A 22,731-nucleotide genomic window follows, 5' to 3' on the forward strand; every position below is an offset into this window, starting at 1 on the left:
TAAGCTCCCAAATCATTTATTTCAGCAATAGGAATTTAAGATCAGGAAGGGAAATATAAAATAACAGCAAAATACTTGCTGTCAGTTCTGTTATGTTTTGCAACTTCAAAACATTAAACTAATTCAAAGGAAGACAGAGGAGTCAAAAATACAGGTCTAACTTCAAGTTTACTTTAAGCGAGTTGCACATGATAACATGCAATTCTTGTACTTATACATATGACCTGTAATGAATTATTTAAAGGAACAGGAATGCTTAATCAACCAATATACTGTATATACAAGATTATTGAAATATTAAATACACAACATATTAGTTAGAGGATTTCTGCAGCGATCAAGCATAGAATGAGCTAAAAAGACCATCTTCTCTTTCTCCTTGGGTAGATTCTCAAGGCCAAGGATAAATTAGTCCAACAAAATGGAGGATGCTTCTAGGTGAGTACTTCTGTCGTGGGTGATCACTGCACTCCATCCACCACATGGTCCTGATAGAGTATGGTCCAAGTCTAATGGAAAAAGTGGTCAAAGATAATTACAAGCCAGCTCTGCTCCCTGGAGCTCAAACACACACAAAATACATAGACATATGCACGGTTTACTCAATGAGTTTCGTCTAATTTAATTGTAGTCTGGTGAATGTGACAGTAATCTAATCTAATAACTACTCACACTCCAGCCATACATAGATGGAGTTTAATCACACTGACAGACAGCTATGTATACATATACTCTTGTCCACAGCAGGAGGAGCTGTACTTATAAAATAATAATTGATTCAAGAGTCAACTAAAGTTAGGGGTCTGGGAAAGATATAAAGAAACAACAAATAAATCAAACTGTAAGATCCATAAAATACTAACATGAAAGCAAATGCAACATACATCAAGGTTGCTAGAACATATTTTTTTATTTGAAAGAACACGAGAAGCTAAAGAAAAGTTGGGGGATTGTGTGTCCTATAAAATTAAATGGATTACATTTTGTTAGCCTTCATTATAGAGGAAGGTAACATACACTTAGTGACCACTTTATTAGTTACACCTGGCAGCACTTCAATGCATAAAGGAATGCAGACTTAGTCAAGAGGTTCAGTTGTTGTTCAGCCTAAACATCAGAATGGAGAAGAAATGTGATCTAACTGTCTTTGACCATGGAATAATTGTTGGCACCAGATGGGGTAGTTTGAGTATCACAGAAACTGCTGATCTTTTGGATTTTCATGCACAACAATCTCTAGAATTTACAGAGATTGTTGCGAGAAACAAAAAAAATAACCAGTGAGTAGCAGCTCCATGGGCAAAAATACCTTGTTAATGAGAGAAGTGAGAGGAGAATGGCCAAACTCGTTCAAGCTGACAGGAAGGCGACAGTAACTCAAGCAACTACACATTACGACAGTGGTGGGCAAAAGAGCATCTCTGAACGCACAACACCCCAAACCTTGAAGTGGATGGGCAAAGCAGTAGGGTTCCGGTCCTGCGCCAAATAAAGTGGCCAAAGAATGTATATGAAATTCCACATAGTAATGAATCAAGAACTAGCACTTACTAAAGATAAAATAAACATACTAAAATAAATCACACTGAAGACAGAATGACATTCAAATCCCAATAATTTCCGCCTTAAGTTTTAAGGGAAGTAGTTGATGGTATAGCCATGATCTTCAAAAGTTCAGTTCAGGAATTCAAGTTCACATTCATTGTCATAGGCATATATACACTGGGTAAATACATTATGAAAATTAGCTTTTTGCAGCAGCAGCACAGCACATACATTGGTTAACAAAAACTTAAAGTAATAAATTATTCAGAACCAATGTGACAAAATAAACAGGGGTTTTCAAGTCTGTTCAACAACGTGATGACAGTGGAGAAGAAGCTGCTGTGGAATCTTGAGGTGTGGGTCTTCAGGCTCCCTCATGACAGCATTGAGAAGATGGCATCCAAATGGTGCAGATCCTTGATGACAGATACCACCGTCCTGAGACATTGACTCTTGTGGATGTCTTCAGTGGAATACTGCCTATACAACTCCATTATTTAAGAAGGACTTAAGTCTAACCTTCCATGAGAACGTTATAGAATCAATAGTCTAATATCTATTGTGAAGAAGTTATTGGAATCTAAGACCGATTGAATGATTATTTAGAGAAGCCTGAAATAAACAGAGAGAACAAGTATTTGTAAAGATTAGGGTATATCTAATGAAAACAACTCTATTTTTGGGTTAATAAGTAAATTAACAGTCATGTATTTATATTGGCATCTGAAATGTGCTTGTTAAACTTTCACAGTTAAACTGAAGGAAAATGGTTAATCAAATGAGGGTTAAAGATTGTGGAATGTACAGCATTTGATTTCGAAAGAATACCTCTTGATGTTTTATAGGTATCCATGTGGGTTGTAGCTACAGCTAGCCGATAGATCGTTTAATGAATTAGGTAACACTATAAATAGCATGTTTCTATTGACACAAAGGATAGTTGTACAATAAATGATGCAGATGGGAACATCAAGTTACAAAGAGATATTAACAGATTAAGTGAGTTTGCAAAATTGTGGCAGATGGATTTCAACAAAGATAACTGGGAAGTTTTCCAATCTCAGTAACTCTTGTTCTTAATTAAATTGTAAAATGCTAGAATGAGGGAAGGTTCAAAGTGATTCAAGTGTCTCCATAAACTTTTCTTGAATATGGAGCAGTCAATTACTTAAAAATACTACTTAAAAAAAGGAGTTTTTTTCGTCCTAATACAGTACACAATTTCCTGGTATGCAGAGTATAAAAATTGCTGGATACATTCAACAGGTCACACAACATCTGTTACTTAAACAGTTATAGAGTTAACATTTCAAGGTGATGTCCCTTTGTCTGGATTCAGAAAACAACCCCAAAAATAAAACTCCATATGCTGGAAATCTGAAACATAAAATGGAAAATGTAGGCCACTTTTCTGGGAAGAGAAACAGAAATATTTCAGGTTGTTTATCAAGAAATCTTCCTTTTGTTCAATATATTGATCCCCACAAAGGCAACAGAGAACTATGACAGGACAAAAGAAACTATCTATAGTAGAGTCAAGCAACACACATCAAAGTTGCTGGTGAATGCAGTAGGCCAGGCAGCATCTCTAGGAAGAGGTACAGTCGACGTTTTGGGCTGAGACCCTTCATCAGGACTAACTGAAGGAAGAGCTAGTAAGAGATTTGAAAGTGGGAGGGGGAGGGGGAGATCCAAAATGATAGGAGAAGACAGGAGGGGAAGGGATGGAGCCAAGAGCTGGACAGGTGATTGGCAAAAGGGATATGAGAGGATCATGGGACAGGAGGCCTAGGGAAAAGGAAAAGGGGGAGGGGGGTTAGATTCAAGACAGATTTCAGAAGGGATAGGCTGGGTTAAGACATCTGGCTTACAGGTTAATGAACACAATTGAAGACAGAACATGACGGAGAAACTTTAAAGCTATCTAGTGAGAGAAAAAAAATAATGTTATAACTGCTAAATACAAAGTTGTAGCAAATGACCAGCAGGTCAAGTAGTGCTAACACTTTGAGAAAACTTAAAATATTACAGATGGATGACCAAAGCAGTTCTAATGATACAAACAGAAAATGTGGGTTAACTCAAGTTATACTGAGTTTGGGAAGCCACAATTTGCCTATAAGCAAGATAAGGTGCCATACCCCCCTCCCAACAGTGCAGAGCTTCCTTTTCAACCTAAATTACAGGCTTGAGTCTATGGAATGGGACTGGAACACGGAACCTACTGACCCAGAGTCAAATAAACTATTCACTGATTACACTGCCACCTGAGACGATGAAATGGATACAATGTATTTTGATACTCCTATTGGCACATTTCAATACTTGTGTAAAGAAGTGTTCCAAAGGATCATGTTCATGTAGGCTGCCACAGTGAACTGGAGTGAGGTTTTAGGAATAGCCTTATCCAATCAGACCAGCGCTTGAAGAATCAGTGACAGAATCTGTGGAACTTGTACCGTAATGCAGATATAGGCAGCAGGGCTACGTTGCAGTATTAAATGGCAATGTCATCAACATAGTGTACCTTTGAAGCAAGCCACATGCTATTTTTAAAATAATATTTTGATAAAAAGCAGCATCACACTCCATCAGCAAACGTCACCATTCCTTTTATAAGATTCTGACTCATCAGGAAGGTGAACATGGTTAGCAGTCATTAAGAAGCCAATTCATATAAAGTAATTCCATTTTATTCATTGAAGTGCAACACCCTCTCATGCTGAGCATGTGGTGTCATCCATAATTTAATGTAGACCACTTTCAATTCTAAGTTAAAAGGTTCTGCATTCAAAGACTCTGCACAATCAACAATGAATATACTACCAAAACTATTTAATTGGCAGGAAAGTACTTTGGCATATCCTAAGTCTATGAACCATGCAGTAGAGATTCAAGTCTTTATTTTATTCCAGGCTGTTATTCTATCCGAGCCATGAAGGAGCTGACTCATGCTGGAGTTTAGTTCCTCCAATATCCATCATCTTCCCAGTCTTCCTCCTGGTGGCTTTTCTTGAGAATTGGTAGTTTGCTGTTTACATACCCACCCACCTCAATCGCCCTTGAATCTCATCCTAATTGCCTCATTGTAAACCAGGATTCTTCTTGTTACACGTTTGGCTTAGTTCAACGATAAATGGCGCGCAAAGAGTCAGTCAGAAACTTAAGTAGATGATGATGCAATTCCAAGTTCCAAATTCACTTACTGCATCATCAAATGAAATTATTTTTCTGCTCCAGGAATTACTCAGCACTTACAAAGCAGTCATCCATTACTGAATCGCCTAGGGATGTCTGAAAGACGAACTGGAAACCACGCAGTAGTGCCAACTCCTAATCACTGACTCAATACTAATGAGATAGCTCAATTGATTTTTTAAATATCTGTTGCTAGAAGTGTCCTTTCTGGATTGGCAATGAGAAATAATCTCATGATCACAATTCCTTAATGCAACCTGTCATTACTGCAGATCAAAAAGGCAATCGGAAGAATGTGAGACCTTGTAGAACAAATAGTTCATCAGTCACTCCTTTCACTGAATATGTGAGAAAATAATTGTTCCTCATTTATTTAATTTCATAGAAAGTTTTAACTTACAAGATGTTGGCATCAGGGGCAAGGCTGACATTTATTGCCCAACCAAAACTGCTCTGTAAAAGGATACACATTCAGTGAGGTTTTAATATCCAATGGTGCCTACTGCAGAGTATGATGACTATACACATTAAGACATAAAGAGCAAAATTAAGTGCATGCAGTTTGTTCAAAGGCTCCTCACAAGGGGTCTTTGGAACTTTCTGTGTAGTATGAATAGCAGATAGTTATATGGCACAATCCCTAAAAATTAACAGAGTAACAATTATTGTTCACAATCAGTACAGGTGTCCAAGGAAATCTGAAAGGAGGGCAAGGGTGGGGTTGTGTTCCCAGGAAAGAGTACTTAAGAGTCATAAAACACAACAGCATAGACATGCCATTTGGCCCATATAGTCTGTGCCACAACATCAATCTGCCTAACCTACACCCGGAACATAGCCCCCCATACCTCTCCCATCCAAGTACCTATCCAAATTTCTCCTTAATGTTGAAATCGACCCCACATTCACAACTACACTGGCAGCTCACTCCACACTCTCACCACCCTCTGAGTGAATAAGTTCATCCTCATGTTCCCCTTAAACATTTCACCTTTTACCCTTAATCCATGACATCTATTGTAGTCCCATCCAACCTCAGAGGAAAAAGCCTGCCTACATATGTCCTCAAGTACCTCATTTATTCCACCTGCCTATACCTGCTCTGCACCTCCTTCCTTATCTTAACCTGGGCCTCAATATCTCTCAAAAACCAAGGTTCTCTAAACTTGCTATCCTTGTCTTTTATTCTGACAAGAACATACTGTAAAGTATGGGTCTATTTCTTTTAAAGCAGTGACCCTGACCCTTAGCATTATGTGTTGGTCAGTTGTTCAACACTTTATATTCTGTCTGGGTAGCTTCCAGCCTGATGGCATTGAACTTCTGGTAATGCCCCCCCCCCTCATTCCCCCTCACCATTCCCCATCACCTCTCGCTGGTGCTCCTCTGCCCTCTACTTTCTTCCATGGCCTTCTGTCCTCTCCTATCAGACTCCCTGTTCTCTGGCTCTGTATCTCTTTCACCAATCAACTTCCCAGCTCTTGCCTTCCCCTCCTGATTTCACCTAACACCTTGTTTTTCTCTCTGCTCTCCTCCACCTTTTAAATCTACTCATGTTTTTTTTTTCTCCAGTCCCACCAAAGGGTCTCAGCCCAAAACGTCGGCTGTACTCTTTTCCCCCCATAGATGCTGCCTGGCCTGCTGAGTTCCTCCAGCATTTTGTGTTGTGTTGCATCGGTGTGGCAAATCCTCCCATGACGCAAGTGACTGTTGGTTCAAAGAAAAAGTCTGCAGAAAGTGTCGCAAACAAGGTCACATAGAGAGTATGTGCCAGGCAGACAAGTGCAACCCAGTGAAGCCTCAAACACAAAACTAAGCAAATGCTTTAAAGTTACGGAATGTAAAACAGATTCGGACAACATAGAGTCTGATAAATGTGAACTGTCATGCCCAGAAATGCATAGTATTACTGAAGCAGATTGCAGTATAATATGGATCACAATAGATGTGCCTGGCATAAAACTGAAGATGGAGCTGGAGACAGGGTCAGCTTTGTCTATAATTCCAGGGGCTGACTACAACAGACTGTCAGTGATGCTAAGGGCCTACACAAGTGGAAAAAGTGTCTCCCAAAGGCAAACTGAAGGTGAATGTGATGTATGGAGGCCAAGCACAGCAGTTAGAACCTTGTGTATTGAAAAGTGGAGAGCCAGCACTTTTCCGATGTTGAGGTTGAGAAAAATCCAACTAGACTGGCACTCAATCAGAGCTCTCAGTGTGGCATCAACAGGCAAGAACTGCCCAAATGGTTGCACTAACCAGAGACTGGCACAGCTGCTTAATGCTAATGAGAAGGTACATTCTAAGGCATGAAGGTCAATTGAATTGAATGAAGTAGCAACACCAAGATTCCACAAGCGTATCCAGGACCTTACACAGTGTCCTAAAATGGATGCTGAACTGCAGACCTTGGAGGCGTCTGGAATTCCCTCCAAGATTGAGTGGAGTGATTAGGCCATGTCCATTGCCTCAGTGATCAAGAAAGGGATGGCTGGAGCCATTTGCATATGTGGGAATTTCAAGGTGAGCATCAACCTGGTGCTGTGTACTGTGCAGTATCCCCTGACATGAATAGAAGACATTCGTGCATCTTTGGCAGGTGGGAAGAGGGTTTCAAAGATTGACTTATTACAAGTGGAGATTGAGGGGTCAAGCAGGAAGTTCCTCACAATCAACACTCACAAGGGACTGATCCAGTATCATCTTTGGCATCACATCAGCTCCAGCAATTTGGCAAAGGGCAATGGACCAAGAGCTCCAAGATATCCCAGGAACATAACGTTAACTTGATGACATCATCATGACTGGCAAAATGACGAAGATCACCTCCAGAACCTTGGTAAGGTGCTTACCAGGCTGAGTAAGTATGGTCTATGTGCAACGTGAGAGAAATGTGAGTTTTTCGAGAATGAAATCTAATATTGTGGACATGTCTTTGACAAGCGTGGCTTACATAAGTCACAAGAGAAGATTGAAGCAGTGCTCCAGGTACCCAAACTGAAAAATACGTCACAACTCAGATCATACTTGGACCTTGTAAACTACTACCACCTGTTCTTCCAAGCATTGCTACAGCGCTGCATCCATTGAATGCACTGTTACAGACAGGAGCAAAGTGGGAATGGTCAGAAAGATGTGAAAAAACATTCAAGGAAACAAAGAGACTAATAACATCCAAACTGCTCAGCTATCATGACTGATCCCTGCCCATGAGATTGGTGTGCGATGTGTCCCCTAATGGCATTGGAGCCATTTTGTCACACATTATGAAAGGCGGAACTGAACGCCCGATAGCTACAAGAACTGGACCGCTGATGTGCACCGTGGATGTTGGAGATCAGCCATGGAGGTGTCATGTGGACCAGATTCTGGATGCCCACCCGAGTTGATTGCATCCAACAAGATGGACACATTATAGTCACCGGACTTGCCTCGCAGTGATGATCGTGTCACTGACAGCAACATGACACCGGAAACTGAGAATGTTGTCTTAGACAAGACATCTACCAACCCTGATGCCACTCCGTAGGCCCAGAGGCACAACGAGAATGTTATTGTTAACGTTAACGAGACTCCTCCCAAATCTGATGCCACTCCACAGCCCCTATCCTCAAGGAAACAGAGTGCTACCCAAAAGACAACCTTTAGAACTGTGAACCTAGTTATGGACTGTTATTGTGAAAGCATGTTTATTTGGAATGGGGGTTTATGAAAGGGAAATTCAATGTTTTCTACATATACAGTTTTATGTTGCATTAATCTAAATGGGAGGAAGTGTAATGTATGGATCTATTTCATTTAGAACAATGCCCCCCCCCCTTAGCACTACATATTGATCTGTCGTCTGCATGTGGTTTGTTGTCTACGCATGCACATTGTTCTCTCTCTCACACACTGCAATGTGAATACATCAGTTAAAGCCATCTCCCACGTGTGTGCTTATTTAATCGAAAAGTAGTTGTGCACAGACACAACACGTACAGACTGTGTACTCCCGAAATCTCACTTTTGAAGGTCTCCCACTTACCAAGTACTTCTTTGTCAAAAAACAACCTGCCCCATTATACACTTCCCAGATTCTTTCTGATACCATCAAAATTGGCCTTCCTCCAATTAGTAAATCTCAACCAGAGGGCCAGACCTATCCTTATCCATAATTATCTTGAAACTAATAGCATTATGATCACTAGATGCAAAGTGTTCTCCTACACAGACTTCTGTCACCTGCCCTGTCTCATTCCCTAATAGGAGATCTATAATCACACTCACTCTATTTGTGACTTATTTGTACTGATTAAGGAAACTTAAGACCATAAGATGATAAGACATAGGAACAGAATTAGGCCATTCAGCCTATTGAATCTGCTCCACTATTTCATCATGGCTGATCCTGGAACCCACTCAACCCCATACACCTGCCTTCTTGCCATATACTTTGATGCCCTGACCGATCAGGAAACTATCAACTTCCACCTTAAATATACCCACGGAATTGGGCTCCACTGCAGTCTGTGGTAGAGCACTCCACAGCTTCACCACTCTAGCTAGAAAAAACACCTCCTTACCTCCATTCTAAAAGGTCATCCCTCAATTTTGAGGCTATGCCCTGTAGTTCTGGATACTCCCACCATCCTCTCCACATCCACCCTATCTAGTCCTTTCAACATTCAGTAGGTTTCAATGAGATCCCCGCACATTCTTCTAAATTCCAGTGATCTGCCAAACACTCCTCATACAGTATGTTAACCCTGGAATCATCCTCATGAACCTCCTCTGGACTCTCTACAATGACAACACATCCTCTCTGTGATTTGGGGCCCTAAATTGTTGACAATACTACAAGTGCAACCTGACTAGTACCTTATAAAGCCTCAGCATTATCTCCTTGTTTTTATATTCTATTCCCCTTGAAATAAATACCAACATTGCATTTGCCTTCCTTACCACAGACTCAACCTGTAAGTTAATCTTCTGGGAGTCTTACATGAGGACTCCTAAGTCCCTCTGCACCTCTGATGTTTGAACCTTCTCCCCATTTAGATAATAATCTACACTATTGTTCCTTTTACCAAAATGCATTATCATACATTTCTCAACACTGTATTCCATGTGTCACTTTTTTTGCCCATTATTCCAATTTGTCCAAGTTCTGCTACAATTGCATTGCTTCCTCAGCACAACCTACCCCTCCACCTATCTTCGTATCATCTGCAAACTTTGCCACAAAGCCTTCAATTTCATGAGCACATTTGACAGACTCTTTTCCATCCAGTCCCTTTACAGTATGGGAGTCCCTAGTCAATATGCGGAAAGCTAAAATCACCTACAATCACAGCCTTATGTTTCTTGCAACAGTCTGTGATCTCTCTGCAAATTTGCTTCTTCAAGTCTTGCAGACTGTTGGGAGGTCTATAATATAATCCCATTAACCTGGTTATACCTTTCTTATTCCCCTGTTCTACCCATAAAGCCTTACTAAATGAGCTCTCCAGTCTGAGCACTGTTGTGACATCTTCCCTGACTAGTAATGGCAGCCCATGCCCTGTAATCCCTCTCGCTATAATCACATTTAAAACAATGGAACCCTGGCACATTGATGTACTAGTCCTGCCCCTCCTGCAATCATGTCTTACAAATGGCTACAATGTCATAATTCCACGTGCTGATCCATGCCCTAAGTTCATCCGCCTTTCCTACAATACCCCTTGTATTGAAATTTACGCAGCTTAGAACATTAGTCCCACCATGCTCGACTTTTTGATTCCCAACTTTGTATGTAGGCTTAACAACATCTTTCTCCACAACGTCTTTCTGGTACTCCTGTTCCCATACCCCTGCAACTCCTGTTTATCCCAACCCCCGTGCAGCACTAGCAAACCTTCCTGCTAGGAAAGTAGTCCCCTTCCAGCTCAGAAGCAAACTGCCCCTTCTGTACAGGTCCCACCTTCCCTGGAAGAGAACCTAATGATCCAAAATTCTGAAGCCCTTCCTCCTGTACTATCTCCTTAGCCACGTGTTAAACTGTTTGATCTTCTTATTTCTGGCCTCACTAGCAAGTGGTACGGGTAGCAACCCTGGAGGTCCTGTCCTTTAACTTAGCATCTAACTCCCTGAACACACTTTGCAGAACCTCATCCCTCCTTCTTCCCATGTCATTAGTACCAGAATGGACTTTGACCTCTGTCTGATGACCCTCCCACTCAAGAATGCTGTGGACTCGATCTGAGATGTCCTGGACCCTGGCATCCGCGGGGCAACGTACCGTCCAGGAATCTTGTTCTTGTCCACAGAACCTCCCTTCTGTTCCTCTAACCAATGAATCCCCTATCACTACAGCTAGCCTCTTCTACCCCCTTCCCTTCTGAGCCATAGAGCCAGAGACCTGACTGCTGTGGCTTTCCTCTGCTAGGTCATCCTGCCCGCAACAGTATCCAAAACGGGACACCTATCATTAAGGGGAATAGCCACAAGGTACTCTGCACTGACTGCCTATCCCCCTTCTCTTGATGGTCACTCCGTTACCAACCTCGATCGCAGGGCACTGCAGAGAGTGGTACAAACAGCCCAGTGCATCTGTGGATGTGAACTCCGCTCTATTGAGGAGAGGACATTTATAGCAGCAGGTGCAGAAAGAAGATCACCAGTCACCCCATTCATAAACTGTTTCAGCTGCTTCCGTCTGCAAACAGTACTGCAGTATTGAAGCCAGGACCAACAGGCTATGGGACAGATCCTTTCAACAAGCCATTAGATTTTTAAATTCACGTGTCTGTATATTGCAATGGAGACATAATGCAAAGATTTTTACTCCCTCGCATTGTGGGATGGATGCAAGATTTAAATAAATTCTAAATTCTGTGTCCTGCACCTTGGATGTTACAACCTACCTATCAACCCCTCAGCCTCCCAAATGATCCGGAGTTCATCTCTTAAACACGGTCTTTTAGAAGGTGCAGCTGGATGCACTTCTCATCAGTGTCGTAAGAGACACTAGCAGTCTCTCTGCCTTCCCAGATCCCACAAGAGGAGCATTCACCTATCCTGCCTGGCATCTCTACTGCTCTAAGTATGCACTAAGAAAGAAAGAAAGAAAAAGAACAAATACGACAAGATCTACCTGTGGCCTGTCCTTGTTGAAGCCTTGATGAACCAAAGCCACAACTCCCCACTCTAACACTGGTGCAGCTACACAATGGTCACTCCCACAATGGCTGATCCACCTAAACACAACTTCTTTTTATTGCATTTGCAAAGTGCCTAATTATGCCCAATCCAATGTCTCCTTGGGAACTGTGGCACACAGAAAAATGTGCCAGCTGCCCTGATTGCTGCCTCTAAAATCTCTCTCCCTCTATATATTCCAATGTCTCCTCAGGAACTGTGTTTTTTTAAATATTGTACAATCCCTTTCAGAATTTTAACTGCATTCTGTTATGCTCATGTAATGCCCTGGTTCACATCTTCACTGTTATGCTGTAGGTATTTCATTTAACAGTTCTGTATGAGCAGTCTGTTCTGCTTTCAGCCTCTTTGGGTTATTGCTGAAGTTAAGGGATGGTGTGGCATGTGTGTCATCCAGTTAGGGGGAGATTTTCTTGGTGAGGGACACTAAGGTTGGTCTTGGAGTTTTTTTTGTTTTGGCGGGGATGAAGAGAGAAGACACTGGGGAGAACCGGTCGTAGGATATGATCTGGTGGGAGACCCATTTGTTTGAGATGGACTGTGAGCAATATTTGGAAGGTGGTGTGTGCTTCCACGCAGAGTGACAGAGAAGTTCAAGATGAGCTCCAACTTCAGCACATTTGACTGTTTAATTAAAATGGGCCCTTTTCTTTTTGTTTTCTTTACTAAACCTTAGTTAAGACCCATAAATATAATTCCTTTAATCGTATGCAGCGCACTGTCTGTCATTTCGTGGCACTAATTTGTAACAGGGTAGCAAATGACCCAGCGTCCACACAAGCTGGTGTTTGGAGTGGGAGAGCCATTTCAGTTTCACGAGTTTGGCGAGACCAAATAGTGTTTTCCCTAGACTTACGCAGCCAAGGAAACCAGGGGGTTTCACTTAAAAACAGCAAAGGCATAAATAATAAGTAGAAAAATAAATTAGGCTCACCTAATACCTGCATAAACATAAATTAGACTAAATTAAAATTAAATATTAAGGAATCTCGAGCCCTCAGAATAAAATCACATTGGGATTTTTCATAACACAATGTAGATTGTACCAAGAAACTTGTTTTTCACATGAATTCTGTGGGAGTAAATCTAATTCTGTTTTTCAAATTTTCTGTGCAGTGATGTGTGCATTTCAAGAGAGTGTATTTCTGTAACTCAGATGGCTGTAAAATTGGTGTGTGTGGCCAGGGCTGGCGGGGGGGGGGGGCAGAGTCACCTCTATTACATTTTCAACATCCTCGAGAAAATGGAGGTAAGCAACATATCCATGTGATGTACCACCTACAGTGCAGCAACAGTGCAAGCTTGTCTAGAACATCGAGCTCCGAATCTTTTGGTTTACACTATTCAGGCAGTGAGCAAAGGCCAGCTTTCCCTTAGTTAAAATGGCAACAAGATATAATGATAACACATGCCATCCATCTCTGCATGATTATTCTTCTAAATAGAGGGAAAAAAGCTCAAAAGGTCACAAAATATAGATCAATGTTGATTTCAGGCACACCAATCAGATCACCTCAAGGATGCTTATCAGAGAAGCATGCCATTTCCCGATGGGAGGAAGAAAGGGGAGGGAGGGGTTGGGTTTACTGGAGCGGCCATTTGTTCTAATAGATCCCGGATAGTCCACGATAATTCATACTATATTAAAATGAGCAAATGTAATTTGTGCACACGAAGCAAACACACAACTAGTAACGCAACAGCACCACCATCTGGAACCCTGAACATCACCATAGTTAGTACATTCTCTGTCTAATACAAATTTCAGGGTATCAGAGGAATTCTGATGTTTTGACATACCTGCTCTGCTTTCACAACTGCAGTATCTCAAAATTTGCTGGAGCTATGGACCTAATGTCCTCTTGTAGGAGGATGGCAACGTGCCTTCGGCCTCAGAAATACACATCCATCCATATCATGCCTTTCTCTGCTAGACCAAAGAAGGATGACAAAGTACACACAAACTTAACTCTAGTGCTGAAGAGAGATAAAGGATGGCAGAATGTTCCATCCAGCCTGTCCTATGTATTTACAGTATCTAGAATTTAACAATATATACTCTGCAATCCACCCAAAACCATTAAGTTTTTGGGAAACAGACAAAAAAAGTTTTAAAATCTTATGCCAGTTTGTAGTGTTCCTCTTTGACACCACCAAGCGACTGAAACAAGTTCAGAAGATTGCTCCAATACTAATTATTCTGTTTTTGTAATGGTGATCTCATTAAAAGATGAAGGTGCTCGCTCTTGAAGGAGTATAGTGAATCAGCTTCCACTGGCACGAGATAGCAGCTACTTCTGCAATCTCTGCGAAAGGAATCACCCTGAAAGTTTTCAAACAACTTAAGAGTTACCCCTGATTCTCCCTCATCCAGCTAGCTGGAATAGAAGTCTCAACCCACAGACAACCCATTCCTTTAATTACAAGGTGATCCTTGATCAAGACCCTCGATACCTTCTTCTCTCAATCCAGATGATCTAGTTTGATAACCAAATCACTTTGCCCAGAAAAGACATGAAATATTCATAGAAACAATGAATGGCAGAACTTTGTAAAACATTGGTTAGGCCTCAGCTGGAGGAGTATTGTGCCAAATTCTGAGCATAATAAGGAAGATGGTTTACAGAACAATTACAGGATATAGAGAGAAAAATATGTGGTTGGATTTTAGAGAGATGTTCAAGATGATGAGGGGCAACGATAAAGAAATATAAACCACTTCTAATAGCAGGATAATTGGTAACCAGAGGACACAGCTTTGTAATTGACAATTATCCTTTTGACAGGAGGTCAGACCTATCCATTCTCCATAACTTGTAATGCTCTGTTGCATCTCACTGTTACTGGGACATATACAAGGTTGGACATATAGAAGCACAGCCCCATCTAATAGTCAACATTTAACAAAATATCTACAATGACATATGTACATATGAAGGACTATGACAAAAATATTATGCAAGCCTGCCCCAACAAAAGCAGGCAAAAAGAGTCCTACGCAAGGCCCAACAAAGATGATAGGAGCCTGTTTGGAGGGTTAAACATTTCCAGATGGAAAAACAAATATTCATTTCATTCTGGCAATAATATGACGAGACAAAAATATTTTAATAAAATCATTGCTGATTCTTTAAACCTGTAGCTAAAATAGAAAATGCTGTAATACTCATCAAGTCAGTCAATCTCTATAGATGAGTTTAGATATCAGTTGTGTGACTGCCATCAAATTTTCAATGGAAAGATCTATATCACCAGCTTATCTTCCTTCTTTTCTTTCATAATGACTGTTCTGCTGAGTGATTCCATCATTTTGATTCCTCTTCCATTGTTGGGATCAAAAGTATGAAGTTAAAGAATCAATTTTTTTCCCCACAGAATGATATGGAAGTGATATGCACGTGACAGGGTAGGAAGCAGGGTCAGTAAGGGAGGAAGTAGTACTGCATCAGAAAGATTTGTGAACAATCCAACAGTATCCAAATCAATTGTTAATAAATTAAATCAATATGTTTCCATTTAATAACCTTGCATCAAAGTTAGTCACAATCAGAATCAGGTTTATTATCACCAACATGTGACATGAAATTTGTTAACTTAGTGGCGGCAGTTCAATGCAATACATAAGATAGAAGAGAAAAAATAATAATAAATGGATAAGTAAATCTTATTCAGTATACTTTATATAGTATACGTATATTGAATAGATTAAAAATCATGCAAAAAAAACAGAAATACTATATATTTAAAAAAAGTGAGGTAGTGTCCAAGGGTTCAATGTCCATTTAGGAATCAAATGGCAGAGGGGTAGCAGCTGTTCCTGAATCACTGAATGTGTTCCTTCAGGCTTCTTTACCTCCTGCCTGATGGTAACAGTGAGAAAAGGGCATGCCCTGGGTGCTGAATGTCCTTAATAATGGATACTGCCTTTCTGAGACACCAGTCCTTGAAGATGTCCTGGGTACTTTGCAGGCTAGTACCCATGATGGAGCTGACTAAATTTACAACCCTCTGCAGTTTCTTTCGGTCCTGTGCAGTAGATTCCCCACCCCATACCAGGCAGTGATGCAGCCTGTCAGAATGCTCTCCACGGTACATCTATAGAAGTTTTTGAGTATATTTGTTGACATCCCAAATCTCTTCAAACTCCTAATGAAGTATAGCCGCTGTCTTGTCTTCCTTATAACTGCATCAATATGTTGGGACCAGGTTAGATCTTCAGAGATCTTGACACCTAGGAACTTGAAACTGCTCACTCTCTCAACTTCTGATCCCACTATGAGGATTGGTATCTGTTCCTTCGTCTTACCCTTCCTGAAGTCCATAATCAGCTCTTTCATCTTACTGACGTTGAGTGTCAGGTTGTTGCTGCAGCACCACTCCACTAGTTGGCATATCTCACTCCTGTACGCCCTCTCGTCACCACCTGAGATTCTACCAACAAGGGTCGTATCATCAGCAAATTTATAGATGGTATTTGAACTATGCTTAGTCACACAGCCATGTGTATACAGAGAGTAGAGCAGTGGGCTAAGCACACACCCCTGAGGTGCACCAGTGTTGATCGTCAGCGAGGAGGAGACGTTATCACTAATCAACACAGATTGTGGTCTTCCAGTTGGGAAGTCGAGGATCCAACTGCAGAGGGAGGTACAGAGGCCCAGAGGCATGCTTAAGTTTGTGGAATATTTTGAGGAAGGAACAAAGGGGTTGATGAGGACAATCTGTTTGATGTAGTTTATATGGATTTTAGCTAAGGCTCATAATTGCCAATTGCAGCAATAACCGCAATCACCAAGACTGGGGGGTGTAGTGAACAACAAGGAGCACTATTAAAACTTGCAGAAGAATCTGGACCAGCTAGAAAAATGGCAGATAAAATTTAATGCTGGCAAGTGTTGCACTTTGGGAGGATAAACCAGAGTAGGACTTACACAGTGAGTGGTAGGGCACTGTGGAACATGGTAGAACAAAGGGATCTGGGAATACAGATCCATAATTCCCTGAAGATGCCATCACAGGTAGATAGGGTTGTAAAGAGAGCTTTTGGCACATTGGCCTTCATTAATCAAAGTACTGAGTACAGGAGTAGGAATGTGATGTTGAGGTTGTATAAGACATTGATAAGGCCCAATTTGGGGCATTGTGTGCAGTCCTGATCATATCCCTACAGGCAAGATGTAAATAAGGTTGAAAAAATACAGAGAAAATGTACAAGGATAAGGAAAGATCGAATGGATTCAGACTTTATTCTTTGGAACATAAACGATTGAGGGGAGAATTGATGGAGGTATACAAAATTATGAGGCTATCGATTGGGTAAATGCAAGCAGGCTTTTTCCACTGAGATTGGGGTAATACTGAAACTAGAGGTCATGTGTTAAGAATGAAAGGTGAGATATTTAAGGGGAACATGAGGGGCAACTTCTTTGCTCAGAGGGTGGTGAGAGTGTGGAATGAGCTGCCAATGAAAGTGGTGAATGCAGGTTTGATTTCAACATTTAAAAGAAGAATTCGATGGGAGGGCTATGGTCCAGGTTCAGGTTGAAGGGACTAGGCAGAATAATAGTTGGGCACAAATGGACTGAAAGGCCTGTAGTTCTCTATGACTATGACTCTATAAACCATGACATGGCAGCCTGACAAAAATTTAGAAGTCTGTGGGATCTAACAGAGAGTGGCAACCTGGATCCAGAATTGGCTCAGTGGCAGGATGCAAAGGGGAATCGCTGACAAGTGCTTTTGGAAGGTTGCTACCAGTGACATCCTACAAGGCTCAGCATTTGGTCCTTTACTTCTGTTGCACATATTAGCAATTTAGACCAAAACATAGGAGGTAATGATAAAGATTGCAGATGATATCAAACTTAGCAGTTTGGGAAGAAAACTTTAACCTGCAGGAAATATTGATGAAAGCATCATTTAGTGGGGGACTGGCAAATATAATTTAATCCAGAGAAGGTTGGATCTATTTGGGAAGGTCCAACAAGACTACCAAATATACAATGCAATCAGAATCAGGTTTATCATCACTGATAATGTGAAATTTGTTGTTTTGCAACAGCAGTACAGAGCAAGACAAAACATTACTATAAGTTACAAAAATAGTGCAAAAGAGGGATAGTGAGGTAGTGTTCATGGACCATTCAGAAATCTAGTGGAGGAGGGGAAAAAGTTGTTCCTAAAACGTTGAGTGTTGATCTTTAGGCTCGTGCATCTCCTCCCTGATGGCAGTAACATGAAGAGGGCATGGGTAAGGGGCTTCAATGATGGATCGCACCTTCATTGGACATCGCCTCTTTAAGACGTCTTCCATAGTGGAGAAGGATGTGTCCTTGATGGGACTGGCTGAGATGGTGTGCAATAAGCAGTACTCAGAAACAAAGGGACCCTCAAGTGCACATCCAAAGATCCTTAAAAGTAGCAGGACCAGTCAATAAGGTAATTAAAAAGATACAGAGGATAGTCAGGGGCGGCACTAAGGTGGTGCTAGCTGGTGCTATAGCCCCAGCAGAAATTGCAATAGCACCAGCGTAGCACCACCAAGAAATTAACTGAAATTTCATATACAAATTGCAGCTGCTTTGCTTTTTCTGTATAGTTTTGAATACAGCTTGTTTCTCCAGTTGATCCAGTGAAACAGCGCCCCCAATTACCATAGCACACACACAGCAATAAAGTTATAAACTCTGTCAGATCCACTCTACACTTCTTATTATTCGTTCGTTGTCAATGTCTTGTCCTCAGATCAGTTAAGCTGATCTAAGATCACTTAAGGTGGTGATGTCACTCACCCTCACTCGCTAAAGATTGCTAGTATATATCCAGGCGCAGATCCATGGTCTCGCGAGACTATCGGATGCCCCACACACACACGCATTGTGCTTTTTCCAAGCTAGCATGGGCCTGGAACATACATTATTTTGGCCGGCGTGAAAAATGGATCGATTTTTAGTGAAAAAATGGCCTTATCCAGAGGAATCAGTGGTGTCTCAGCCTGAGTATGTCTTAATTGAAAGTGACATGCAGAAAGAAGTAAGTGGGGATGAGGACGACAGCAGTTCATCGAAGGAATGTGAGGGCGAAGTACAGGAACAAGAAATGGAGCGGGATTCGGAACATAACATAGATGAAGCTGCTTAGTGCTAGTGGGAATACTGTTAGCGATGTTAGCCAGCAGCCTGAGGAAGGACCCCATTGACCAGCATTGAAAAAGTACCCTTCGCTGCTCACAACAGTTTGGCAATCAGCAAAGGAGTTTTATTCGTGGCTGGTTTGACTGACTGGAATATTCGATCACGAAAGATACTACGTTCTGCTTCACATGCAGGCATTTCCTGTGTGGAGGACATGGGTTCCATTCTGAGACTACCTTCACTATCACCGGTTACCGCAACTGGCAGAAAGCTACAACAGCTTTCAAAACCCACCATGTAAATGCAGTTCATAAGTTTGCTATGGAGGCATGGGCTGAATTCAGATTGAGAAAACAAGACAGTTCAAGATTGGGAAATATGCTTGAGAAAGGACATGCAAGGATTGTCCAAGAAAATCGTGAGTATACGAGAGCTGTGGTTGAGTCTCTAGCAATGACAGACAGTGAATGACACAGTGGAATTTCTAGCTCCAATGAGACCCTACCGCGATGCATTTATAGATTTATACAAACTAATCTGCATATTACTGACTACCTGTGACATCTGCCTCATGCAAACGGAGTTTCTCTTGCCTCAGACGCCTCAAAAACTACCTAAGGAATAGCAGCAGCGATGCTCGGAACAGCAACTTGGCCCTGTTGGCCATAAACAGCCGGAGGACCAAAGCACTTGACATCCAGAAAATCATTGATGCTTTCACCACCAATCACAACAACAGAAGGATTGTGCTTCTCTAAAAACATCAATGGTGAGTGCAGTTGATTTTTTTTTAAAAATTTGGGCCAAGACTAATGCTGATTATTATTATTTTGTGGCGGATACCCCATAGTCCTTATGTTTCCTGCAAATCCTAAACTATTACATTTACTGCTATTAAGCCTGCTGGTTTTGCTTAGACTTCCAAGCAGTGATTCTGTTGATTTTTGTTTTAAATTCAGTAGCCGAATTAATTGAGGTATTGCATGGTCAGAGTACGATTTGTCCAACTCCTGGTAAAGCCTTGCACCTGTTGTTTGCCTTATTTAACTTCAATAACAGTGTATCTTTTGGCATTGTCTGTCTATGTAATGCAAATAGCAGTGGACATTGTGGGTTAGTGTTGTGTTTTTCAGTTGAAAAGCACGCATTTGACGCTGATTGTGGGATTGGTGTGTGATTCACGTTGCGCGCTGTGGGTCAGATGCTCTGTTGGTTTGTTTGTTTATGCTCTGTGTAGCCCGGGTTGTCTCCGATGCTGTTGACACTGTCACAGTTCACTTCTATATTAGATCTATCAATTGCTGTTGTTTGTGAATCAACAGAGGCATTTATAGTAGGCACATAATGCTTGAAACTGACTTTTGAACGCCACGTGTCTGGCCTTGCGAATACATATTACCATAGGGTACATCCCTCAGCACCATCACTGAATGATTCAGCCCCACTGTAGCACCAGCAAGAAAAAATCTCTGGCGCTGCCACTGAGAATAGTTCCTTTATTAGGTGAGGCATACTACATAAAAGTGGGGAGGTTATGTTCTGGTTAGGCCACAGATGATGATCTGTACAGTTCCAGTAACCGTAAGTGACAAATTACAAACCTGCATTGTGCAAGGATATGGATGTGATTAGCAAGGATGCTGTCAGGACAGATCAATAGTAAGAAATAGAGACTGGATTAGTGAAGGTTGTTTTCTTTGGAACTGAGGAAGCTGAGAGGAGACTTAAATATGTAATATTTGGAAAGGCTTATTTTGAGTTAATTGAAAGGAAATATTTTTCCGGAGGAGCTACAAATAATTGTTATGCAGAGTGCAGGAGGAATCGGGAACTGAACGGTTTAAACGATGATAAAGATAGCAACCTTAAGCAAATTAAAAATATACTTGGAAGTTCTGAGAGCTGAGACTCTTATTGACTATGTCAGTAAAAGAACCAACCAGTAGCAAGATCCAAGTTGCGCAGTCTCTGACGTCACGTTATAGTCAATGTTACCATTGCATCATCGATGACGCCACGATTTACCGCTCCGTCTCCGCATCGGCCGGATTTCGGGAAGTGCCACTGTAATAGGAATTACCACTGGGGGAGGGTGACTGCAAATAAACGGAAAGGGGGATTAAGTACGAGAGCAGGGAAAGTCACCCCGTTTGGTCAGGTTTCTAAATAGAGCAAAAACTCGAGTAAGACACGAAGGTCGACCCACCTTTTTATATTTTGTACCGTTAAGGGTGGGCCTCTCGCACCGACATAGCGCTGCCAAGGCCCGGCCCCCTGCCCCCTGCCCCCCTCTTGCCACCGTGACTCGGGACGGGACGGGCCGGGCCGGGTGGTGACGCCACCGGGAGGCGGTGACGGCAGACTCCGGACAACATGGCGGCTGAGTCATCAGGAGCGGGGCTGTGAGTAAACAAGCCGACTCCGCGTTGCGGCGGGCTCCTAGGGGCTTGGTCGCTGGGCAGAATGGATGGCAATAGCCCAACAGGCGGGGCTGCGGTTACAGGGGCGGGCGGCAGATATCCGCGATCGGTGGCGCAGGCTGAGCCGACGCCCTTTACACCGTGTACAGTGATGGAGTGGGACTAGCAATGTATAACACATAGTTACCACACCGAGTTATATCGTACACAGCAATGTTGCATTTATAACATACAGTAACACAGAGAGTTGGGCTGTTTACATCATTTACAGCAGTACTGTACTGTGGAAACAACTGTGTTGAGAACTATAGAGTGGGACTGAGCCTATGGCATTTGTATAATTCACGTATTGGTTCTTAGTATATGATCTTTAGGTAACAGGAACACCCACAGAGTGATAGCTTTTATAAAGGTACACAGCACAAGAAAGTCAAGATTGTTTAATATCAGTTCCAGTACACAAGTGTAAAGGAAAATGAAATACAGTAGATTGAGGTTATTGGGCCATCGGTTAATCAGGGCAGCCGTTTAGTTGAGGCAACTCTTAAGGAACAAAAACAAATTGAGAAAATGGCTGGAACTTTCTTTGTTTACAGGCTGCTTAATTGCGACAGCAGACTCTTGCCGAACATACTCTAACCAGCATGAGTCACATACGTGGTGTGTGACCATTAGACTTGGAGTGTACAGTTTTTAAATAGCATCAGTTGTATGTGTTTGTGTTCAGAAAGCAGTGATTTCTGTCACTGATAGTTGACGAGAAATAAGCAATAAGGCAACTCAGAACTGTTTTGCTCGCTGCGGTTTTAGGCATTCAGACTTGGAAATGTCAAACAGCCAGAAGTGAAAATGAAACAATTTCACTACTTCATCAAGTTATGAACTTGAAGGTACTGAGAATGATTTTGGCTGTTACCTCTGGTCCCTGCCCGACACTCAGCTCTCACCTGTACTCCATGTAGTTGTTTTGCATGCAACCGCATCCACACCCTGGCATACTGCTTCGACAGGCGGGCTAAACTGGGTGAGGGTAGCTGGCAGGTCATACACCCCGGTAAGTAGGGACATGCCTGTCCTGGCATGTGAAGTCAGCTCCTGCGGACTGGCAGATGAGATCTACGGTGAGATCCAACAGCCAGGAAGGCAGTTCTACAATGATACGTGGAGAGCGAAGGGCATGAGGAGGCACAGAAGCCGTGGTCACCCACTGCACCCAGGGGAGTCTCCAGTTGTGATGTCTACTTATTCCATTG

At 41.9% G+C, this 22,731-nt stretch overlaps 1 protein-coding gene and 1 long non-coding RNA gene across 2 annotated transcripts in view; one reads left to right on the plus strand and one right to left on the minus strand.

Moving 5' to 3' along the window:
• Positions 1–10: 10 nt before the first annotated feature.
• On the minus strand, positions 11–21,402 carry LOC134350863 (uncharacterized). The gene is made up of 3 exons (XR_010019010.1): positions 21,265–21,402; positions 20,999–21,154; positions 11–509 (listed from the first exon to the last, which is right to left on the minus strand). It is a non-coding gene; the product is annotated as an uncharacterized LOC134350863 (long non-coding RNA).
• Positions 21,323–22,731, plus strand: part of abhd5a (abhydrolase domain containing 5a) — a 35,256-nt gene continuing 33,847 nt past the window's right edge. The window contains exon 1 of the mRNA XM_063056631.1: positions 21,323–21,460. Within this exon, the coding sequence (XP_062912701.1) occupies positions 21,432–21,460 (29 nt within the window). The 5' untranslated portion in view covers positions 21,323–21,431. The remainder of the gene's footprint in view (positions 21,461–22,731) is intronic.

The sequence above is a fragment of the Mobula hypostoma genome, chromosome 1 (genome assembly GCF_963921235.1).
Source record: "Mobula hypostoma chromosome 1, sMobHyp1.1, whole genome shotgun sequence".
NCBI lineage: Eukaryota > Metazoa > Chordata > Chondrichthyes > Myliobatiformes > Myliobatidae > Mobula > Mobula hypostoma.